The following is a 24,116-nucleotide window of genomic DNA, read 5'->3' on the forward strand; positions in this document are numbered from 1 at the left end:
TGTGACCTTAATGACTATCAGCTATCTCTGCACTTTATCAGCACCACTGACAGAGAGAATTGTATTTGTCTGTGGAGTAAAATGGTTGAATTGCAGCAAGCACCAAACCTCAAATAGGGTGGCTGTAGCTCAGCGGGTAGAACAGGTCAGCTAGTGATCGGAGGGTTGCTGGTTCAAATCCCAGATGAAGCAGTTAAAGACAATGTACAGATAGATGGACCAAACCTCGAATCTGCCATCATCTGAAACTGACATTTAAAAAGCAAATTTGGTTCCAAAGTGAGATTTTCCGCTTTGGGGAAAATGGGGTACTGTATTTTTGTTGACTCCTTCTGAATTTAAAGCTACTGACAGGTAATTCAAGATGATGTTTTCTTGTCCACAATGGAGTCATAACAACATATAAAAACTAACAAAAAATCCCAGAAAAGAAACTACTGTACACACATTTGTCTGCTGCTAAAAATATCCCCAAATAACCCCACTGGGCTCAAAGGGCGTCTGCACAAATAAACACATTTCAGCTTGACAGTCTGAACAGTCAGCGTAAAATGCTTTCAACAACTGACCACCAACTAGCAGTGACAGACAAGATTTGTATCAAACAAAGTCACAGTCACTAACGAAGTTTGAAAAAAGTGATTTCCATTCAGCAGATGTTTTTGTCCAAAGCGACTTACAGTGATTCATATATACATTCCTACTCTGATGGCGGTGCGAGGTGCCAACCGGCACATCAGGAGCAGTTTAGGGTTCAGTATCTTGCCCAAGGACACTTTGACATGCAGACCAGGGGAATCAAACCAGCAGCCTTCAGATAACAACACTCTGGTCCTACCCCAGCTAAGCCTCTGTAGGCAAGCGAATGTATTCAGGCTAATAATAGGCCTATCTCAAACATCATGTGACCCTGCTGACATAATGTGAGAAAAGTGAATGAGCAGTGATGATTTCACCAGAGGCTGAAATACCCAGACCAGCACAGATGAAAGCAACATGATTTTAAATGAATTGTGAAAGGAAAGCACCAGTCAGATACACTGAACTGCTCTCATGTGGCTGTACTGTACATATTCAGTACATCTGTGTGGATATCATGTAGACCAGTGCATTGATTTGGCAGCTTCAATGAGGCAAACCTGCATTTCTCCTGTTTTCAGCAGCTGCTCTGTAGCAAGCTGCAGGTACGTACATCTGTTTTGTGGGAGGTATACTGAATGAATGTTGAAAGGAGGCCTGTGTGATGAAGCGCTCATCAGATGATACTCTCCCCTCTTAGCTGAGGAGACATGATAGGAGTGGACAGGCCTATGAAGCGGCAGTGAGCAGTGAATGAGTTGGCCTTCTCCAGCTGACAAGAGATGAGAACATTATATGGGGCAAGTCCAAAACAATGTGAGCAATAACTTGTTCTGCTGCAACAATAAACAATCGTCAAGCAAGCACTTCTCTTCCAGTCTTGGCTGAAAGTTGGATTTTACTGAACACAGCTCCAGCATCGCGGACATGGATCCCAACAGGTAATCAATTAGATCAGAGCTACGATTGGTAAGTTATTCTAGAAGCATTTTTTTTTTATATAAAAGAAACATGTCAGTGTGAAAACATTGGACAGGCTAGCTACCTGTCTCCCTATGCACTCTGCCATCATTGCATATGACCGGAGTCTTCCACAGCGCTCCGTCAATATATTGCTAAAGCTATTAGCAAGTTGGTGGCACAAGAGTTGCAACAAAGTGAAGCCAAAATTTCCCGATACTAACATACCGTAATGGGAAGTGGTGAGTACTAACAATAGCCATGTTCTTTGTTACATTCTCTCAATGAACTACTGCAACACCGCAGCAGTGTCATTCGGAAGCTAATCAAGTATCACACAGCCCTTAAGCCAAGCTAGCCCAGTCAGCACAACACACACACCTAGGTGCACCAGGTAGCCTTTTCAGACAAAGTTACAGTCATGCAGGCTACTTTGCTGGTGTTTATATGAAGTATTTATTAGATTAATTATTGAACTGATCGATCTAGCCACTAACACATCTTCCGGCTGGTGAGCTACAGGGCCGCTGGCGTAGTCAGGCTGTGTGCAGTCGTGTGTTTTAGAGAAGTGTCTCTGGACGGAGCAGTTGGGATTTTCTTTCAGCTGGACACTTTCAATATTCAGCTTCCTATTGCTGGTTTCCACAATATTACCAACCTCGGCTTTGTAACAACAGTTTTGTCATGGGTGCCTACAGCTGTGTGTGAGGTTTTATTCTTTCATCACGCCGATGAATGTTCAGTCATTTGGTTTGTCAGGCCAGAGGAGCATCATTGCCCTTGACCAGAGATGTGATGACTGTTCTGGTAATAGAACAACAAACTACAGTAGCTTCCGGGTCTCCCGACGATTCACAAGCCATGGTTTCCAGATGAAAACATCAGTGATAAAATCTTATGAGCTTACAATCCAATTAGACACGTACAAAAAGAAATCTTCATACAGAGTGTTACAAACAACAAAATCAACTCTACCAGACCATAATGGCTTAATGACATTGCCGCTGCTATTACTGTATGTAATGTCTATTATTTATTACTATAAATGCTCAGTTAAGTAAAAGGAGTAGTTGACACTTTTGGAAAATACACTTGAGGAGATCATAACAGCCTGTTGTTACCAGCTGTAACGCTCACCAATTATTCAATCTGTACACTAACAACAGTGTAAAATAACCACACCACTCCATACTGGATTTCAGTTTGTTTAGTTACACTAACTGTCGCATCTTAAGTAAAATAATTTGTGAAACAACAGGTCTGTATACCATGCCACCATGCAGAGCAGCTTCTCTCCTCAGGCTTTGACACCTGTGGAGTCATCCTCACTTCAAAATTTAAAAAAAGTTTTAACTGTGACTTGTCTGACACAGATGAGTCTGAACCCGACCTAGTGACAGGCGTAGAAAATAACTGTAATAAGTGTTTGGAAATGGCCAGTTTTCTAGTTGATGGTGTCATTTGCTTATGGAGATCATATCAAGGCATCAACATTAAACTGAGGATGTTTCATAACCAGTTAAAAGTTCCTTGTTGTATGTTTAAACTAAAGAGTTAGTCAGTTTAAAACCAAAGCAGATAGAGAGTAGAATCACTGGGATGAGTTATCTATTCTGTTTTGTTCAGTAAGTCACACACTTTTGTAAAACTAACTATATTTGTCATAGTTAATGACAGCAGCTCGCACACCTTACCACTGATACAATGCAATGCTTTGTGCTAACTGTTGACTACTCCATTCTGTTTGACTGGAGGGTGTCTATTAATTGTTACGATATATGATATTTATATATGAATTAAAATAATGTGAACAGCGTACGTAGCACCTCACACACAAGCTGCAAAAAGAAGCTTTCATCCAGTGTTGTAGTAAATTATGAAGTGGTAATAAGTGTCCGTCTGCTTAACTGTTCATATTAAGGTGAGTAAATCCTGTTTGATTTGGAAAAAGGTATGTAAACTGAGTTAATGTGTGTTAACCACCATGTACAGCCTGCTACACTGACCCTCTGAGCTTACTGGTGTCAAGACATTGTCTCACATCCTGTTCGCTCTTCACCTGTCTGTCAGACTGCAGTCATTTGTTCATGAAACTGTGAATGGATTTAGGGACAGTGACATGGCTGGTTAGCTTGGCTTGTTGTTAACATGCTGTGAAATTATATTTACTGTTTGTCGACGGAACGCAATGTTATTGACTTTGAATCTTGCTAGCATAACGTTTGCTTTCTGGCTTAAGGCTGAGCCGAGGGGTTCAATAAGCTGAATGGACCAGTTTATCCAGTTGCTAAGTCGTATCTAATGCCTGTCACATTACTGGAGTAGTGCACAATGTCTCCATTACATAAGAACATTATGGGATTGAAATGATTGTTCCAGCCATTAGTCATGCATTCAAGTGTTGCCAGGGAAACTGAGTTATTTCTTTTGAAAGATTTTATATTTTGATCCCAAAAGTTATACAAATATAGATTAATGGTCTAAATATGTTGAGTTTTTTTGGCAAGTGCCCATGGTATAAGTGGGATAACGCCTTTTGAGATGTCCATTGTTAGAAGTTAATGGATGCCAGAACCAATGACGCACAGGGTTAATGCTCCTCGTTGGGCATAATCCCCTATATATCTTCAACAGTAAGCCATACTGTGATCTTTTGCTATAATGTCCGTTTGATGGATGCTTTACCTTTCCATGGCTCTGTTTCGAAAAAGGGTCTCTGCGCAGAGGTTTGATCAGCTCTGGTTCTTTGCCACTGATGTCATGAGATCTCCATCCAGTCAGTGAGTGAAAACACCAAAGCATGGCCACTGTTTGGTGTCCTGCCTTCAGAAAGCAGTGAAGAGAAGAGATGGACAAGTTTGACATATGTTCATTCACCCTTTATGAAAGTACTCCAAAATGCTGAGTTGTCGAACCTTGAAGGGTTTTGAAAGGTTTCTTCTTTTTTTAGTTGTTGTTTTTTTTGCATTGAGATAATCTGAAAACAGTATTCTGGCTGTGTCCCCTTTGTGCTTTTGAATCATCCATTTTGTGGAGTAGGGGCAGCATAACATGCTTTGATCTCAGCATTCACAGCATTTCATCTCCAGTGTGTCTCTTCAGAGCTCCGTTAACTGAATTTTATGAGATTAAGCTGTCTGAGCCACCTGATGCTAGCTGCAGACATCAACTGGATTATTACTTATCCGCAGGAGTAAACCAGAGACACAAGCATCAAATCTTTGATATAACCTTAACACTGTTGTTTCTTTAAATTCTGTTGATAATGTTTTTGTTTTTTTTCCTTGAACAGTATGTAAAATGATCCTAAAATGCTTATCCAAGTCCAGCCAGAAGGAAACTCAGAGCTCTTGTTGAACCATCTGCAATAGCAGCATAGGTTTTAGGCTCTTTTGAAAAGTTAAAAGCTAAATTCTTTCCCAAGCTGTCAGGTTCTCTGGCAGTGCTTCCAAGATTAGACTACAAGACATTGAAAACACTGAATTATTAACTTGTCTCAATTTTTAATGTAATATTAAGCCTGCAGTTGTCCCTCTTAGCTGGAAAAAAAAATTGGTAACAGGGTAAACACATATTATCATCCTTTATTTCATTATTTACACTAACTTAATGCATAGAAAATAGTCAGAAACAAATGTTTAGTTGGAAAAAAAACAGCCTATAGAAAGAGCAAAGCACATAAAACTACATGAACCTGCACAATTTCTAATTTTTTGCCTTTAAAAAAACTGGATTTGAGATCTCATTGGCTATGTGATGCATCAATCATCCAGAAACTGGCATGTAAGTGTTTCAGAGGAGAGGACAAAGAGAGAATGGGTCACTGTCTACACGGGTTGGGCTGTTGTAGTGAGATTGCAAATTTGTGACCATTTAATCATCGAACACTGTGTTTAGTACTTGGATCTATCGGACATTTGGGGATAAGAGAATATGTTTTTTGTTGGAGTTTGATGCACAACTGAAACACCCACACACTTTATTGTTGAGCTGGCAAAACGTACAGAATACATGGGAGTTTGTTAGCTTGTTGGTTTGTCTGTTGATTGAAGCTTGCTGACGTGGTTTGATCTTGGAATGGTTTACCAGAACTGAATCACAATGATTGGAGCTTTGTGACGATGTATGACGTGACACGCTGTACACTGAGGCTATCTGCTTTGCTGTGTTGGAATTGTTTGGTGAACGAGCCACTGGCGGGGCAGCAGTTTGGAAAAGTATGTAGCCTTATATTACAAATTGCTCCTTTAATGCCATAAATAACATTTGTCCTTTCCCAACAATGACAAGTAGCAGATCACATATAAAAAGCTGGAGTGACTCAGGATTAGATTTAATCTGGATCCGTAGAACAACACTGATAATTTCATGATGAAGTTTGTGCACTGATACTGAATTCTCTACATTATTCTGTTCTGATCTTTTTTTTTTTTTTTTTTTTTTTACCACAAGTGCATTTCATACATGATTGCTTGGATGTGTGGTTCTTCAGCCTTTCATTTGTTGCAAATAGATGAAAAGATGAAAAGATAGTAACAGTCATTTGAGTTTCTCTAATAGACCTGTTGGCAGTGTGGTCAAGTACTGTTGTGTAACCTAACAATCCACATTTCACTCAGTCCTGAAGCTTTTTCCAGACGCTGGTTACTGTATGTTGTGTATGGTGGACTTGGGAACCAGTTACACAACACAGAAACCATTAAACAGCTCCAAACATGTTTACCGTGTTCAGAACACTGTTACATAACCCTTAAATAAGACGAACAGCCTCAAGCACTACACACACATTTACACAGCTAGCTGATGAATATTTTCTGTTTTCCTTATCGTTTTCTCTCAGTGCATGCACATTTGGCGTGATTGTGAAACAAACTGGTCCAGTATACAGATGACACTGAACAAAGGTGAGATGGCTTCACCAGTCGACTGCTTTAACTTCCAGTTTCTGCTCTGTTTTCATATATCATATTGTGCTCTCAGCGTTGAAATGGAAAGTCTGTCTTCCTTCTCCTCGACTGAACACAGTCATACACCTGCTGTCAGAGGATTTTGGCTCAGCCTGACCACAGTTGTTGTCCTTTTCACCAGTGGTCATCCCTCTTTTAGAGGGCAAAGCAGTGACAGTACATTTCAAAGACGCTGTTATCACTGTGCTGTTAGTTTCCTGGTCTGACATCACTGTGGCTTTCTGGTAGCAGTTCCTTCGACCCTTACGGAAGCGAATGGTGAACAGGCCGTAGATGATGGGATCCAAGCAGGCGTTGAAAAGTCCAAAGATGAACAGGATGTGGGTGAGGGAGTGAGAGACTTTACCCTCCAGGTCGTCTGGGAAGAACCAGTACCACAAACCCAGCAGGTAGTACGGAGTCCAGCAGACTATGAAGCAGATCACTATGACGATGCTCATTTTCAGAGTTCTCATTCTGGCTTTGGGGATGTTGTTCTTTGAGCAACGGAGATGTGGCTCATTTGAGGACACTGAGGAAAGAAAGACACGGGCATGAAAAGTCATTACTTAACACTGTTTTAGCTTTTTTTTCATAATTGTTTTTAAGCTTGTCTCCCAGAAAATGTTGACATGTCAGTATTTCTGAGGCTGAGGTCGGGGACTGTATAGTTGTGACATCACAAGCTCACAAAAGTCCCGATGGCTCATGTGTCAGCACGGTTTCTGAAAACAGGTTGACTGACGTATCATTGCCATCCCATATTTCTGTAACACCTAAATTTCCATCATAATCAAAAAGACAAAGAAGTGAATCTCACTTTCTACAATATGGGACCTTTACAACATGCACTCAATTGCGATCATTTTCTGATCTAGACATCTGCTGACTATCCAAAAACCGGGTCCAGCAGGCAACTTACAGTTCTTTTTTGTCATCCGTTTGGAGATCTGAATGAAGATCCTGGTGTAGCAGATAATCATTATAACCAGCGGCAGCAGGAAGAGGCAGGAGAAGGTGAACATGTTGTACGCTGTTTCCTGCCAGTGAGTGACAAAACTCCCCCTAGTGGTGCACTGAGTGAAGTTCGCTGGATACGTGATGGTCACATTATGGAAAATGAACATCTGTGGAATTAAAGACAAAAATAACAAATAATAAAATAACATTAGAATAGCATGTTATTGCCCCTGCAAAGTACATTCATGTTGGTCATTATATTCACTCCCAAAAGTCAATGTTTGATGGAAATGAGTGAAATATCTTTTCCAGAAAAAAGTAAAGGTGTAAAGGTCAGGGCAGTTTACTAAACCATGACAGCGAACAGCAAGTGTCCAAACATAGGTTAGCAACATTATCTACCAAGGTCATGGAGCACGTCCTGCTATATTATGTCTTGGGATTACGTAGGACATAAGATAGGCTAATTTTAGCAGCTTACACTTTACCAACTCCACCCGAACACATCACCAGGGATAGTGATAGACTCACCAAACACACTGGTCCTCATCCTAGGCCTGTTTTTCTTTTAACACTGAAAGTTAAAACATACCTTTACAAATGTATCATTTAAAACATTCATGAATTATCAAAAAAGATGTTTTAAATCCACTCAGAAACTTCACCAGTCAGATAAAACTGAGGTCCAACTGCAGAAGCACTTTAAAGCCTTCCGCTGGTTCAATCTGCTGCCAATCAAATGTCCGATGTCCAAGAACAAGTGAATGCAAGAAGGAATTGTGCTCCCCACTCCACAAGTAATAAATGGACACACAGTTGGTAACAGACCAACCAAGCCAGCTGGTGTTAGCTGTCCCAGCAGCAGGCAGCAGCTCTCTTCTCTCCTGCTGACCCACTCGCTGTTTCTCCTCCTCTCTCCTGAGCCACTTAAACACCAGCCTCTCAGTGACTGATGCATCATCTCGCCAGTGAGATTTCAAATCCAGCAATATATAATATCAATTTTAAAAGCCCTGAACTTGAAAATTATAGGAATAAAATTAGTGTTAATATGTAACTGAAGAACTACAGTGAGTTTTTGCTCTTCAAGCAGTATTTTGTTGTCATGAGTCAGAGAAACGTGTTAAATGTTCATTTTCAGTGATATTGTCATCTTATTTGAACTTGGACCATGTAAGACTACATGATGAGGTCCCAGTGCCATTTTTTACAGGGGCAGTTACAGGTCATCTGCAGGCTAATTATTACATTTTAAAAATGTAGGTGAGAAAAATAACTAACAAATAATTCAGTGTGTTCAAACTCCTACGGATTAATGTCAGAAGTACTTACACCACATTGGACAAAAATTCAGCTTATAACCTTACAAGAGAGCCCAAATCCATCATCATCTCCAAATGGTTCAACATATCTTTGAATTGGAGTTGGACTGAGACAGACGTTATAAGAGCAGTTTTCATACATTTCCAGGAATTTCCAGGCAGTTATTAATGGTTAAATGTGCTTTTTGCAGCTCCCAGATCTCAAGTGAGAACGATGACTCACTAGAGTCCAAGCTTCTGCAGTAAGGAATCAAGGGACATGCTCTTAATCCATGAACTACAAATAAACATGTTCATGGCCTTGATATTAAACACTTATAGTCTTATACTTATTATGTGATCCCTATTAATTAATGCTTATTACAAGGACCTTAAACTGAAGTGTTACCCACATGTCTGCCACATCTTTAAGTCTCCATGCAACCCTCTCGTCACCCTATTAATATTTCTTTTTGCTCGCCCCTGCTCAGTGGTTATGGTGAAGCATCTATAGTGCCAGGATTAAAAATTCCCATCCATGTGTTACATAATGATAGAGCCACTAATCCAAATACTGAGATCCTGTGCCCCCCTAAATCACAGAGCAGGTTTTCTTGCATCAAAGCCTCAATAAATTGCCACATTTTATGTAAATACACAGAGACCTGTGGCCAGAGATAATGATGAATCATGTGTGAGAATTTAATTCAAGTGAGTGTAAAGCCAGATTTGAATTTCCTCTTGCATCTGCAGTTCTCCAGACTAACAGCTTTGTGAGATGGATATAATGTGTGTGGATATTTCCAATCATCTGTTCCCAGATATTAAGGCCTGCTCACATTAATACTGTATGGATCATGGAAGAGAGGTCTTAGGTTTAGGTCTGTATGGGAGAAAGCTTCACACGAGTGAGAGAACAGTCCACACCATATAATCCAGCACTTGTCTCTGAGTCACTTCCCTCTGTGTGTTTTATTGAACCCAGTGCACCAGTCAAACCAATGTCACCCAGTCTTACCTGAGGGACTGAGAACAAGATGCTCATGGTCCAGGCCACCGTCAGCATAACCCTGTTCCTTCTGCGAGCCATGCTGATGGCCAGAGGGTCCAGGATAGCCGACTGTCTGTCCAAACTGATGACCACCGTGACAAAGGCACACGAGTACATGGCCTGTAGCTTGAGGAACATCAGGAACCTGCAGGCCAGGTCGCCGGCCAGCCACTGAACTGTGATGTTCCACACTGCGTCCACGGGCATCACAATGAAGGTCACCAAGAGATCAGCTGCAGTCAGGTTGATTATCAGCACACGGACGTGGGATTTACGCTTGTGGCCATTGGCTGCCCACAGCACAGCCAAATTGCAGAAAGTGGAGATGCCACACAGGATGAAGGTGATGATCACTCTCACTTTGGCTGCTGTGGAAAAGGTAGGCAGCTGCGGCGCTCCGTCCGCTGATGTCCAGTTACAGTGAGGAGCCGGCCAGTCACAGCTGGCGTTGAGGTCAAATCCTGAGCTCTGCTGATACATGCTGACCGGAGGGTCACAGCAGGAGGAGGCGTTCATCTTCTGACCCTCACCGAGGAGTCGGCATTTTGTTCAGCTACATGGAGGCTGGTGGGGCCAAAGGGAGATAAGGCAAAAAAAACTAACAAATGTAAACCTTATGAATGCAGCTGTTGCAAAATGTGTAACATCTGCACAGATTGGCATAAGGGGAAACAATGACAGTCTGGAGGAGCAGTGTGCTGTGGAGGACACGTCTCTCTGATGCTCAGTGATGTGGAGAGGTTCTATGATTACCTCTCACAAACCACATCATGGCAGCAGGTCCCCAGAGTAACAGAGTAACACCTGACAACAGCCAACGACAATACTCTCTTATCTGATGAAACAAGATGGATATGCTTTAAACAGATAATGCTCAAGTTTCTCTCCTGTGGTGACACTCTACTTATAAGATGTAAAGATGAAGTTAACAGTGGGGACGGAACGATTAAAGATTTCATCCTGATGAAAGAACTTACAATAAGTTGATTGTGAGGAATTTTCATGAATGACTTGAAAAACTATCACACTGACATACAGTCATCTTGGTTTCTTGATGTATTTCTAATCCCTCAACCTGTCACCCTGCTGAAGGCTTGTCATGCACATTATACTCCTCACTAGGGCAACTTAAATTGGATATATTGGACTATAAAACGACAGGGAGATGAGGTAACCACCATGGTTTTAGTCCTTTACTGTTGCAGAAGACCTCATGATTGATGATTAATAATGTGAGATTCTCTGACTGATTGTTTCTCCCACAGAAGGCGAGTGTGAAACTGATTTCAGTATGTTTGAGTAAAATGACACTTTTAATTTTAAGTATTAGGGAATATTTTGACAAACATTAGGACAATATCGTGATTGTGTTGGACATGAATGGACCTGAAATAATCATTGATAGTATTTTTTACTATATCATCTGAAGACTTTTAGTGCATCCCTGCATTGGCTCTTTCTCTTTATGTTTTGTCTATGGCGACTGGACAAAACATGAACTCGTGCTTAAAAGAAACAGGTGCAACAAACTCACCTCTGTGTCCGTGTAGGTGGTCGTGCTGTGTTTCCCGCATCAGATGGTGACAAAACAAAGTGAAATCCTCTTTATGGAAGTCCCCAGCCGCGGCTCCATCTCCCTGCTGGAGTCTGCATGATGAGATCAAGACTGAGTATCTGTCCGTGAGTCTGGAGAGTCTCCAGTCTCGCCTCTCAGTTGTGTTTCTGTGTCCCCGGTGGAGTTTTGAAGACGCGTTGAGCTCCCTGTCCGCTGTGCGTCAGGCGCTCTGTGGGCGCGGCTTCCTCTCCGCATCCCAGGAGCGTCAGTTCAACGGACCGTGAGCTCCGGCGAAGTTTCTAATTTTAATCCTGCCAGTGTAAATGTAATGAGACCCCACAGCAGACCCTATTACCATCATTTTCATCGAGACCAAAGCAAACCTGCTCTTACTAATTGCAGTCATTTTGTCTGGCAATATTATGTGATGATACTTAGAAATGAGCGGAACTATCACATCTCATAGGTCTTCTTTTCTTTTCTTTTCTTTTCTTTTCTTTTCTTTTCTTTTCTTTTCTTTTCTTTTCTTCTGACCTTTTCTGATGTTCTTGTTTCCCTCGTTAGAACAGCTTGTATTTGTACTCATATAGCAGCAACACCTAAACAAACAAACAAACAAACAAACGTGTGTAAAACAAATCTGGTCCTAATCCATGCAGGACTAGGTGTGCTGAGTGGGCTGCAGCTCCACATAAAACGAGGCAATAACATATGCCGAATTTACAAGAAGGCCCAGTTAAGTAATTATTTGTCAGAAACAGCATTAAAAAACGTTTGATATGTTTTATTCTAACTCAAAAACTCACAAAATTGAGAGGTTTAAAGGGGAGTCTGGGGAATTCCTCTTCCTCCTCATCTCCTTGCTGTTGTTGATGGCTGCTTTGGCCTGTAGTATGTTGTATTCAGATTTGCCGTCTACTTTAGTGCAAAACGTTCACAAATTGTTCTATATTATAGTTCAGAAAGATTAATTACAAGTGAATACAAAAATCATGACGCCATTGTATAGACTGTCCAGCTCAGCACCCCCAGCTGTGAGTGACAATTTAGACTCCAAGTCTATGAAACAGCAAATAACAACCAGATTCTTATTATTCATATTCTTCTTTTAGATAAAAAGATAAAAAATTATTTCCCCCTCTCTGTACAGGTGATACTGACTGCTTTCTGCGTGGGTATAAATCTCATTGTGTCACTTGATGCATGAGAAATTACATTTGTTTTTATAATTTGGGCGATACCTTCATATTTACTGTGAAGTCATGAGAGTGCTATCAATCCTCTCATCTAACTCCCACCAAGAAAGTGAATGAGTGTATTTCCCCAAAAATGTTACTCCATTCCTTTTAAAGTTGATGATATGTCGGTTGTGTTTACAGCATGTTTCTGCTGCCCCCAAGTGGATACAAAATGTTAGTTGGTGGTGGTTTAAAGCAACATTACATACATACGTCACAACAACAGCTTCAAAATCATCACCACACATCACAAACTATCACAGATTTATAGTTAAGACAGTTATGTTGCATTCAGAAACAGTGCTGCCAAATCACATGAAATACAAATGTCTACATGTTACTTTAAACAAACATAAATTAGGATGTATTATAGATTATATTACATTATTTCCTAATAAAAGATTATACCACTAGTGTTATACTACTAGTGCTACTGCTGCTATTTCCACAGAGTTCTCCACATGTTTCAGCTGCACAATACATTACATAAACCATATTCTGTAAGTACAGTATGAATGAAAACATCCTGCAGACCTGATTTGTACCGCATCACTACACTCTCATAATCAGAGCTTTTTATATGAAGCGACAAACTTACCCATCTGTATTCTTCCCGTAAAAGCACTTAAGGGAAAAAATACAAAAATATGTAGACATCATGCTGATGCAAAAATTATGGTGACATTAATGTTTTATTTTATAGAGTTTATAGAAATGATATGTAAGTCAAGTTGTTAATATAACCACAAATTCGTGGCTGACCCACATTTTAAAACCTCAGGTGACATGTGACCCACAAGCTTAGTTGTTTGTTGGTTAATCAGATAAGATAACTGCAATTATGAAATGAATCAAATCCACTAAATGAATGAAATGCTTATTTGGAAATGTTCTGTTTCTCCTTCACTCCTCTAGAAAATGAAGAGAGACAGGAATGATGCTGAGTCTGGATGACATTGTGGGAAAGGTTGTGACTTGGATTCACACCAAGTAGGCTGTGACGTGGACCGCTAAGCTCATCTGTCACAGGATGATTGTTTAAACACAATGATGAGGCTTCAGGTGAAAACAGAAGAGAGAAAGGCATCTGTTCAGTCCCCTCACATGCACTGAAGGTAGTACCTGAGCACCAAAACACAATATAAAGTTAGTCATAAACAAAACATTAAGAACCTCTATCACATATCATCGGCTTTTAAACAGTTGTTTAATGTATTCTCACTAGAGAAATCCCTTAGGGAGGGCATTTTTCATCACCTGCCATACAATTAGGGAGAAGTTTATTCATTCAAAAACGTATCTATCAAACATGATTATTTATCCATCTATGTTTTTCTGCTGACTCGAACACGTTATTGATAAACTGTATTTCAAAGATAAAAAGAAATGGGATGCAAACCAGTTTCTGTCTTGGTGTCAACTCTCTTTAGAAATTCAAATGAGAGATCTAATTATAGCATGTCTACTTTCATGTGAGACGAATCTGTGATTCCATATAAACAACACAAAAAAAAGGTGGGTAATTAATTTGCTGACTAATGGTACATTTTAATTATTTGTGTAATTTCCTCACACTCTCTATTCAGCCTACAATAATGGATAATCCGCAGCGTGGATGTGCACAGTGATGGAGCAGCTGACTGGGGCCGGCCGCTGGTTCATGCAGATGTTGGACTCTCGGCTTCGGTCCAAGCAGGCCGTGACCTTCCCAGCTCCATAGACATTAGACTCATTTCCAGGGTAATCCACAGTAATTGTGCTGCTTGTATTGTGGCTCAGTTGTATTATCATTCATGGCTTTGCTGTAATGTTGCTGAAATCCATTCCCTTCCACAAGCAACACATATTATTACTGCACCTGCAGGCTTGTGTAGTCTTAGACAAACAGAGCGCTTAACCTATAAGTGTCTCATAAAAAATTATTATACAAGTGCTATGGATATTATAAATGGGCATTACATGATAGAATTCATATCTAAATGAATACATTTAAATTAAATTTGAGACGTCTGGACATCTTTTGTTTTTTAATGCACATGGATGTAGCTGTGATGTGTTGAGGGGGCGTCCATCAGTCTGACAATCTTCGAAATGTTCTACTGGTGCAAAATTTAAGGTCCCATGAGATGTGGGATTCATATTTTGCCCTGTTGGTGGAAATGGACATCTGTTGTAAGCATCACAAAACAGAGGGCAAAATTATCAGACAAAAACAATATTATCTGACAACACTCTTCAGACATTTCACTCAAGCCTGTAAAAGTAAACCTCATGGTGGCGCAGGAGGAAAAGTCTTGTTAGTATATGTAATTCAGACGTGACATTTTTTCAAGTTTGGAAAGTTTGCAAGTGGAAATAAATCACAGAGCATGCCTTTGTAATGATGACCTGCATGTTAGCTTGCAACCAAACTGCTGGTGTTACAGCCACAGGGGCCAAAGATTTACCTCAGATAGCACAGACTGTTTATGAGCCGTTACCAATCACAGCTGTTCATCTGATTTTTAATTCAATTTGTGATAATATACAGTAGTTTCATCAGCTGACGTGTCTGACTGTCGCAGTCACAGTAGCTGGGCCTTAAAAAGGCAGTTCCCCTGACTGACCTGAACTGAATGCCCCATAATGCTTCATTCTACTGTTCTAGGGCAGAGACAACCTTGACTAAGCTGATCTGACGAACAGATTTGCTATAAACTGCAGTTTTATGAAAACTGAAGATATGACCAGTCAGGAGGAACGTCACAATGCAAAGACATAACGTATGCAAAACACACAGAAAAGAGAGAAAAGAACAGAATGAGTTATTAAACATGAAATGAAAAAAGAAAATAAAATAAAATCACAACAACAGAAATGTAACAGTAGAGCCTTAAAAACTGAATATAGTGGATATACCTGTATAGGGCAGTGTGTGGGTGGACATGGGTAAGATGTGTGTAGCGATGCTGCCGTGAGTTATGTGTTTTTGAGGATGTGTGTGCTTACGAATGGAGTGGGCTGATGCGTAACAGCCTCCAGGTAATGAGGCATCCAACATGCAGGCCAGCATGTCCAGAGGAGGGTGGTGGAGGTTCGGGCAGAGAGGTTTCCTACTGGCTGAGACAACTTCCAGATTTCCTCGAGAGAGATTTCCACCTGGTTGGAGGTGAACAATTGGCAACTCGAAGACAAATAAGTAAGCCTGCCAAAGCGGGGTGTTAGCCACCTCCCCTCTTTAAATGAGCCCCCATGGATCAGACAAACACACTGTGAAGCCACAGCTGAGACACGCCAGAGGCTGTGAGGAGCTGGACTCACAGGAGAAGCTGGTTCAGGGAGGATAAAGGTGTCTAGTTGAGAGTCATGGCCATGTATGATAATATGCATGTGTGTGTATTTGGTGTGAGTTAGTGAAGGTGTGTATGTGTGCGTGTGTTGAGGTGTGTGTTCATGTGTGTGTAGTGATACAAAGCATCTGGCCCTGTGTATTCACCTTAAGGCTCATAACAATGTCCATCTCACACTTTGCCCTCCTCCATCTGTGGAAGTACTAAAGAGTCAACACTGAGCAATGAACTGTTTAATTTGAAGAAAGTGGACTAAAGTCCTAAAGGGTTACTCCAACAATTTTACACATTAAAGTATGGTGACAGGTCTTGGTGAGTACTACTGCATACTGTATGTGAAAAAAAGGGGATGTGTCCAGTGACGTCGCTCGGTGGCTAAGTTGCACTGTAAGATGTACATGTAACACTTTGGGAAACAACTAAAAAGGAACACGTGAACAATATTCTGTAAGATAAGACGGCGTTATATAGACATGAGTCTGACTGCTCCATCAACAGCAACATTCAGTGAGATTAGTGGAATATCTTTACAGGCATAACAACAACAAATTATATAGATTTAGACAACAGTCAAGTCAAGACAAGGTTTAAAGCCTGTAGTCAGTGTTGATACATCTTTTGAAAGCTCTCCGTGAGTCTGTGTCTTGTGCATTATTGCATTTGTTCAATGGTTGTGTGACTAGAACACACTGGACAGGTACATTGCAGGTGTACCTGCTGGCCGTCTGGGCTGTTAGTTTCTGATGGGCAGTCAGGCCTGAAGAGTAGTGAAATATGGATTTCCCAAAGGACAGCAGGCTAAAAATATCCAGAATAGCACTCTCCTTCAAAACAGGTCAGTGATGATTTTTCATTTCCTAATACATGGCAAAAGGTTTGTGTGTAATGTGACCCCTCTCACAGTCAGATACAAAAAGTATCAAGTACCTCTGGCTTTGAACAAGCCACTTAATAAAAGACAAGGCCAGTAAGCATCTTAGCATGCTGATATGAGCATTTAGCTCATGTCTCATTATTTTGACAGTATTATAAATGATGTTGTGTTGACAGTGGTATGTGTAGCCCTGTGAGAGGTGTTCACCACGTGTACAAATCATATTGTGTCTTGCAGTTAACCTATAATGATAATGAACCATGATCTGATGACTCTGTGGTAAATAATAGGCTGCTAAGATGATCCCTGTGGTGCTCATACAGTATAGGCTACACTCTTGCTGGAGCAAATGTGACGGCTTTAACTAGAAGCAAAGTGAACGTACATCTGAGCTGATAACACTCAAAACCCACTGAAAAAAATCTGAGAGCCACGACTGCAGATCATCTTCTGGCTATATGTGGAGACTGGACAAAACAATTATTAGTGGAAAAGAACTTTAAAGGACCATATGGTTTTGAATGAGTTATGGGGGAGCTATATAACTCTTTGCGTTCTGCTTTTGCCTCATTATCTATTATTTTCTGTTCAGTTAGCAATATTTTGTGTGCCTGTTATAGACCATATTCCCATAGTGGCCATTTTCCTTTGATGCCATGCTCAAAGACTGAAATAGTGACAATAGACAATGAATATTGAGTGACAAGGCAAAACAACATGTTTGATTACCTACTAGCTGTTAGCATTCAGCCACTTCTTCAGCCACATTACAGACTGATTACATCACACGCATTTCACCTCCAGGCTTTAGTAAATGTGCCCAAGATGTGCAGTAATATTTTAGAATTAATTTATAACCCTTTCTTTCCATATCATGTTGCATTATCGAACAGTATTGTTAGACAGGAAGTGGTTAACGTTAGCTAGTGTCTAACAGAAGCTTATGGATTATCAAACACGTTGTTTTACTTTGAACTATGCCCCAATGACAATGTGTCAGATTCCCTGTGTTTACGGGATCTGTGCTGTAGATGGGATTACCTTAATGACTCTCAAAATACAAAAGCTATAAATTATTTTATATTCTCTCATAGTGTCAGCCTTTTGTCATATTATCCACCAAATAGACCAAATAACCACAGCAGCCATTCTGTTTTGAGGGTATGTAGAACTGCTGTGTTCCAGGTTTCAAGCTGATCTGCAACTGAAAAGACCATAATTCATATATGATAACACTTTAGCTAACGTTAGCATTCAACCACTCCCGAGCTAACAGTACCGCTTGATTACCTCCATTGTGTTTCATTTCCAGGCTTAAGAAAATGTATCTAATGTGTTGATAATTATACACCTTTCCCATCATGTAACACTATCTAACTGCAGTTTTAGATAGGAAGGGACTGGATGATAGCATTAGCTGCTAACAGGTTATCAAGTATGTTGTTTTACCTTGAAATATGGATGATGTCCCGCCAGATTAAACTGTCAATTGTCTTTATAGTTGTAAATCAATGGAACACAGCAGAACGACATTTGAAAGGAGAATATGGTCTGTGATTGTGCTTCATTTATCCTCCACTGTTAAACAAAGCATTTAACCCAAAATCCAAATTACAATCATATTGACTGTTGAGAACATCACATGCTTCGACTTTTACCGACACGTATAACCACATGCTAGTTTGTATAGTAGGCTGAACTGAAGTAACCTGCTCCTTTAGCTCACACGTGAAGTGCTTGTTGTATTATTTTTTCCAATTATGATAGTTATTCTTCCAAGCAGGAAGAAAGCACTTCACGCTTCATTCCAATTTCCAGCTGGATGTACAATGACAGAGAGATAACTGACACACACTTTTCAACATGAGTCACAGTCAGCAGGCTTGTCTGCAGCTGGGACACGACAGGAGAGAATCCTCAAGTGTTTACCATCGTGAAGCTTTTTGCTGGCAGCAGACAGAGAGAGTGAAAAGTGCTAATGGGATGGTTTGGGTTGGAGGTATCAATGAAATCTAGCACAAAGCTGTGATGGAGGAAAAAGAGTGCAGTTAACTTATAATGATAATGAACATAGACAGAGAGAGAAAAAAAAACACCACTGATACGTCTGAGAGGAATACAGTCATGAAAAATACACTGCCAGTGAGTGCTGTCCCATCATTTCATACACAGCATGTACTTAAAAACAGCTGCGTGTTAAAAAAAAGTTTTTAAAAATTGTCGCTGCATTTGCATGCTATCATCATCATCATCATCATCATCATCATCATCATCATCATCATCATTGTGCACATGTTAGCGGGCTAATGTTAACATTTCATTTAAATTATACTCTTTTTTTCCTGATAGATTTGTGCATCCCTAGAAATTATTTTTATTGTTGCATAGTTAAAGATTTTTCCTGGTATATTTCATAATCATTCACTAAATACCAAAAAATACTATTTCACTATGTACTATCAAAGAATGATGTCGATTACACGATAAACTTTCGGACTGTCCAGTCACATAGCTGTCATTTCTCAAAGTTCCCTGTTTTCATAATCAAGACAATACAATATATTCCACCATGATTCTTTTCACATGTTGAAATAAAATGGACATAATGTAGCAACATGTCATATTATAGCCTAATTACTGAAGGCAGCCCATTACCCCTCAGTTTGCTCTAACTGTTCGATAAGTGGAACTCTGAGGTTCACTAAAATGAAAAAGCCTCCTTTTGTGGATGCCATTAACCATCTGCTGTGTACCTATCAGCTCCCATGGAATGGTGCTTGTGGTTTCAGACAGGTGAATGATTCAGAGGCACATAACCAGCTGTGCCTAGGAGCTCAAAATAATTGTACTTAAGCCTAGATTTAGCTGACAGTAGGGTAATAAAAAGTGACTTATGTCCACTGAGAATCCAGAAACAGCAACATCATTATGATTTCAGTCTATCTTTCCTCTCTTGGGATGATATTTGAATCCTTTCCACCACAAGAATCCAAAGCCTTCCTCAGTAATCAAGACTGACTTGATAATATAATGTTTTGAATGACTAAATGACAAAGTGAAGAAGTGAAACATCCAGTTCAGCCTTTTGTTCTGGGTGAGCCTGAGATGACTCGGTGTGTCTGAGTTATCCCTTCATATTCCCAGAGAGAGAAGACAGCAGCCAACAAGCTTTGGCACTCTGAGGGAACCGAGACAGGACTAAAAATATTTCAGAAGGTTTTCTAATTCATAAACCTCAACCACTTCCATTAGTGTCCCATCTACACTTCTACAGAATAAAAGTACAAATGCATACTTAAACTATGATAACATGTGAATTTGTCCTTGTTTATTTTTGTTTATCTTTGGATCCATATGTTACAGTTAGATGATAAGTTAGTATACAAGTTCTGTCAGAGAAGTCAGTCTGTGTATCCTGGTTAAAAGACGGGTCACAGAATGAAATGAAATGACAATTAAATCTGATTATATCTGCTGTCTCTTATGGAAGTTTTGTACTTTCACTCTCAATCGTTGCTCTGCTGTGACAGCTTCAATCAGAACTACAAGACACGTCTGTTATCTGTGGCCTCAGATTCCTGTAGTCTAATCAGTATTACCCAGTCAGAATTAGAAGTTAATTAATGGATTAATTTCATGAATTTCCTTTTCATGAGTCTTATATTACTGAGTAAGTGTTGCTTGCAAACATCGTATCTGAGAAACATCAGCAGTCCTGCGTCACGTCTTTTAGAGGGAGGAGTAGGAACCATTACACCAGCAGAGTGTTTCCTATCACTACATTTTCATTTTATTTTAATTCACTGAGAGAGTCTGTAGAGAGGGGTTTCAACATGTGGGTGCTGAAGTGCATCTGATGAATATCATTCAGGTTGAAAACAAAGGAATGTGCTCAGGGATGCTTTTGATGCATTTGAGGAAAATGGCAGAAATGCAGGAGGAGAATATTTGAGAAAAAGAGCAGTGTGTTCAAAACCAAGAGAGGCTGTCCTGTAACAGATAACAGATTTGTGTTTTTCTTTACAGTATTTTCTGATCAGTACACACTTTCAAGTAAAAAACATGTCTAGCATTTGACCTCTTGTGGAGAAATTCACAAATCATATTTGTGATTGGTTGGAGCAGCCGTGCGTATTAGTGTGTCCCAGTTTTGCAAACTCATGGCTGACTGAATTAAGATGGTGCAGCCCAAAGTTTTCACTCCAGTGTTATCTGGTACCAGCGGCAGTACTGATCCATTTGATGAGACTTGGGAGGTGACTCATCCTTGCATGGTGCTCTGGTATAAGACGAGTGCCTCCTGTCAGAATACAATATGGGCTCTTCTGTTTGACATATTATGTGAGTCAAACTAGCAGACGTCTCTGCGTGCAGCTCTGGAGCAGTTTTCAGTGGGACAGAGGAGTTTCTGTTGGTGCAGACTTTCACGTCTGTAACCTTCAATATTTTTTACATTCACATGAACATGTATAACACACTGAAGGAAAAACAGTTTCCAGTGTTCAGCATCCATAAGCATGATGGTAAATGGACCTGCATTTATATAGTGCTTTTACAGTCTACTGCCAACATACTTGCACCATTCACACACACACACACATTCATACATTGATACTTGCTTAAGGACACTTTAACATACAGCTCATCTCAGCCAAGGGGAGCCAGCATTTGAACCAGCAACCTTCCGATCACTAGACGACCCGCTCTAGCCCCTGAGCTACAGCCAGTAAATGCTGTTAAAATGTGAAGCCACCAGTGTACAAACACTGAGAATGGACTTAAAAGTGAGACATCTTGTGCCAAGCAGTAAATTGTGAACTAACTTGTGAAATAAAATAAATATTTGCATTATCATATATTACGTAACTTTTAATGTGGGAGGAGTAGATGCCATTTTAAGGACTTAAATATGATAATTATCATGTTTTTCTGCAAAAGATGTGGCAAGACTTTATATTTTGATGTATGCTTTAATACAAGTGTGGATAAATAATGATATTTATTCCTTCAGAGTGCCAAAGCTTGTCTGCTGCTGTTGTTAATAATAGATCAATTGGAAACTGTGGTGCATCTTGTGGAAATCTTGAGTATTTGCGAGCCATTTTGAGATGCTCTGCAAAACAGGTGACTGACTGTTCCCTTAGTGTCATTTTATTTGGATAAGAGTGCCCTCTAGTGTCAAAATTACTCATGGGGATATTTGGGAGTGGGGAAAGCCTTCTTAGCTGATGGGGCTGGAGCTGGACAACCAGGAGTCACTGGTGGAGAGGAGGATGAAGTACAAGGTTAAAGCCATGCAGTAAACACCACCTCTGTGATGAGCTGAGGCAGAGTAGAGGGTATCAGCCACCGGGTCATCCAGGCCAGGTCCAAAACAGTGTGAGTGTTTCAGGAGCTGATTTATACTTACTGCCATCAGACAGTACAACAACAGGGATGACCACAGTCTATAACACCACACAACACACACATACACACAGATCCATCCATCCATCCATCCATCCATCCATCCACCGTCTGCCAGAAGAGGCTGAACTGAACCTGGCCAGAGAGATGACCAGATGTCTGAAGGCATGTGGTGTGTATGAAGCTGCTTCACAGGTACAATACCTCTTTTTCCAGTTGATTATTTCCATGCTGTCATTAATACAGCTTGGAGGGGAAGTTAATGCAGGTAGCAGACCAAACGGCTGGAGTCACTCTGTAAGGAGTGGCTCACAGAAACCTGTGAAATCATGGTAAGACATCATTTTTTTAAAATCTTTTTTACAGTAATGTATCTCCAAATATGATCTTGACAACATGTTGATATAAAGGTAACACCATTTTCTGCATTTCAGTTCATTTCAGAATTTAGCTGGAATGGTGACCACCAAAGCTGGAGCGAAGATCTTCCTGTTTGGCTCATATCATCTGGGAGTTCACTCTGAAGGTGCATTTTTCTTCCTCAGCTCTGGGAAAGTGTCAGGTGAATCTGTGCAGTTGTGACAGGTGCTGATACTGATGCTCTGTGTTGGATCTGGATTACTGGACAGATGTCGTCTTCACCTCCTTCTTTGAGAAGCTGATAGCTCAGAAGGAGGTCAAAGACACACGTGTTAGCCATATAGGTGCTAAATGATATATCATACTTTATTCATCATATATGATAAATGGCATTTCTCTCTAGAACAAGTGACCGACCACATTTCTTTACTGCAGGCCATTCATCTCTGTCATCAAGCTGACTTTTGACAGGACTGAGTTTATATGATGCAAGAAGAAAATAACAGCTCTTGAGATGAAGTTTTGTTTGACGGTGTCTTCAACTTGTATTTTTTTTTTTCTAGGGTTAGATTCAAGTAATTTAATCACTTGAATATAAGTGTAGTCTAACTCTTAGTTTAATTGGAAACATTATAGAACCCACAGTACTAAGAGAGTGCAGGGAGACGATATGAGCTGTCTGAATATTAATGGAGACAGGTTTAGATAAGTCTACACTTCTTCCCACTCTTTTTCAAACATGTTATTAGAGCTGCTTGTTTTCATATGTGCTACTGTTTTATTATTTTGTTTATTGATTAAGCATTTCATTGTTTGCAACAGTCAAATAATGAGTAAGTAAAGTTTAATTCACTATACATTTACTATTTAATCATGCTTATCATACCATGTAACCCTGCATTCATTTTAAGTGGTCTTAGTGAGGGAATCAAACCCCAAACATGACCCGTGGATCCCGCTTGAAGGAATAATTTGACATTTTGGGAAATATTCTCATCTGCTTTTCTTGTCAAGACTTCAATGAGAAGATTGATTTCACTCTCACATCTGTACTACAAGAAGGTCACTGCAACTATTTTAACGGTGTGTTTAGGGGAATACTACTGCATATGTGAAAACAGTCATACAAAACCTTTTGTGGCTCCAGAAGAAGCTTCATGTAATCTGATAAATGACCTCACTGAGTGGCTAAGTTGCATTATGGGTAATGTAGATGGCAGGTTTGAAAGGCAGACCACTGATTTGCACTGCACTCCTATAACACTATGGACAGTGGACACTAAAAACAATTAATCAAAATCAATCCAACCAGAGATATCACCTTTTTCATTCCACACATTCCAACCTAAGTATCCAGTAACGCATCCGTGGAGAAAAAAGTAAATATTACTGCAAGTATTCAGATGGTTCACAACACATTTATCTGTTCATGTATTTGTTTGCATCTAAACTATTTAATTACCAACACACAACATGGAACAACAAGAGGAGACAGTGATGTCATTCTGTCTGAATTAAGGTTAGTTTGACGCAGATGATGTGACGTCTTGTTGGCTG

General features: G+C 40.1%; 1 protein-coding gene across 1 annotated transcript; it reads right to left on the reverse strand.

Annotated features, from left to right (window-relative positions):
- Positions 1–5,135: 5,135 nt before the first annotated feature.
- On the reverse strand, positions 5,136–11,945 carry LOC119017523 (putative gonadotropin-releasing hormone II receptor). Its single transcript, XM_037094226.1, has 4 exons — positions 11,332–11,945; positions 9,765–10,361; positions 7,408–7,612; positions 5,136–7,017 (listed from the first exon to the last, which is right to left on the reverse strand). Exons 2-4 carry the CDS (start codon positions 10,311–10,313, stop codon positions 6,503–6,505), a joined length of 1,269 nt encoding a protein of 422 aa, XP_036950121.1. The 5' UTR covers positions 10,314–10,361; positions 11,332–11,945; the 3' UTR covers positions 5,136–6,502.
- Between the last annotated feature and the right edge of the window lie 12,171 nt (positions 11,946–24,116).

The sequence above is a fragment of the Acanthopagrus latus genome, chromosome 4, assembly GCF_904848185.1.
Source record: "Acanthopagrus latus isolate v.2019 chromosome 4, fAcaLat1.1, whole genome shotgun sequence".
Taxonomy (NCBI): Eukaryota; Metazoa; Chordata; class Actinopteri; order Spariformes; family Sparidae; genus Acanthopagrus; species Acanthopagrus latus.

Coding starts and splice junctions, on each gene's coding strand:
- LOC119017523 (XM_037094226.1), bottom strand. CDS start 10,313: ATGAACGCCTCCTCCTGCTGTGACCCTCCGGTCAGCATGTATCAGCAG. Junction 7,613..9,764: donor TCTTGTTCTCAGTCCCTCAG/GTAAGACTGGGT, acceptor TTAATTCCACAG/ATGTTCATTTTCCATAATGT. Junction 7,018..7,407: donor ACGGATGACAAAAAAGAACT/GTAAGTTGCCTG, acceptor TTCTTTCCTCAG/TGTCCTCAAATGAGCCACAT.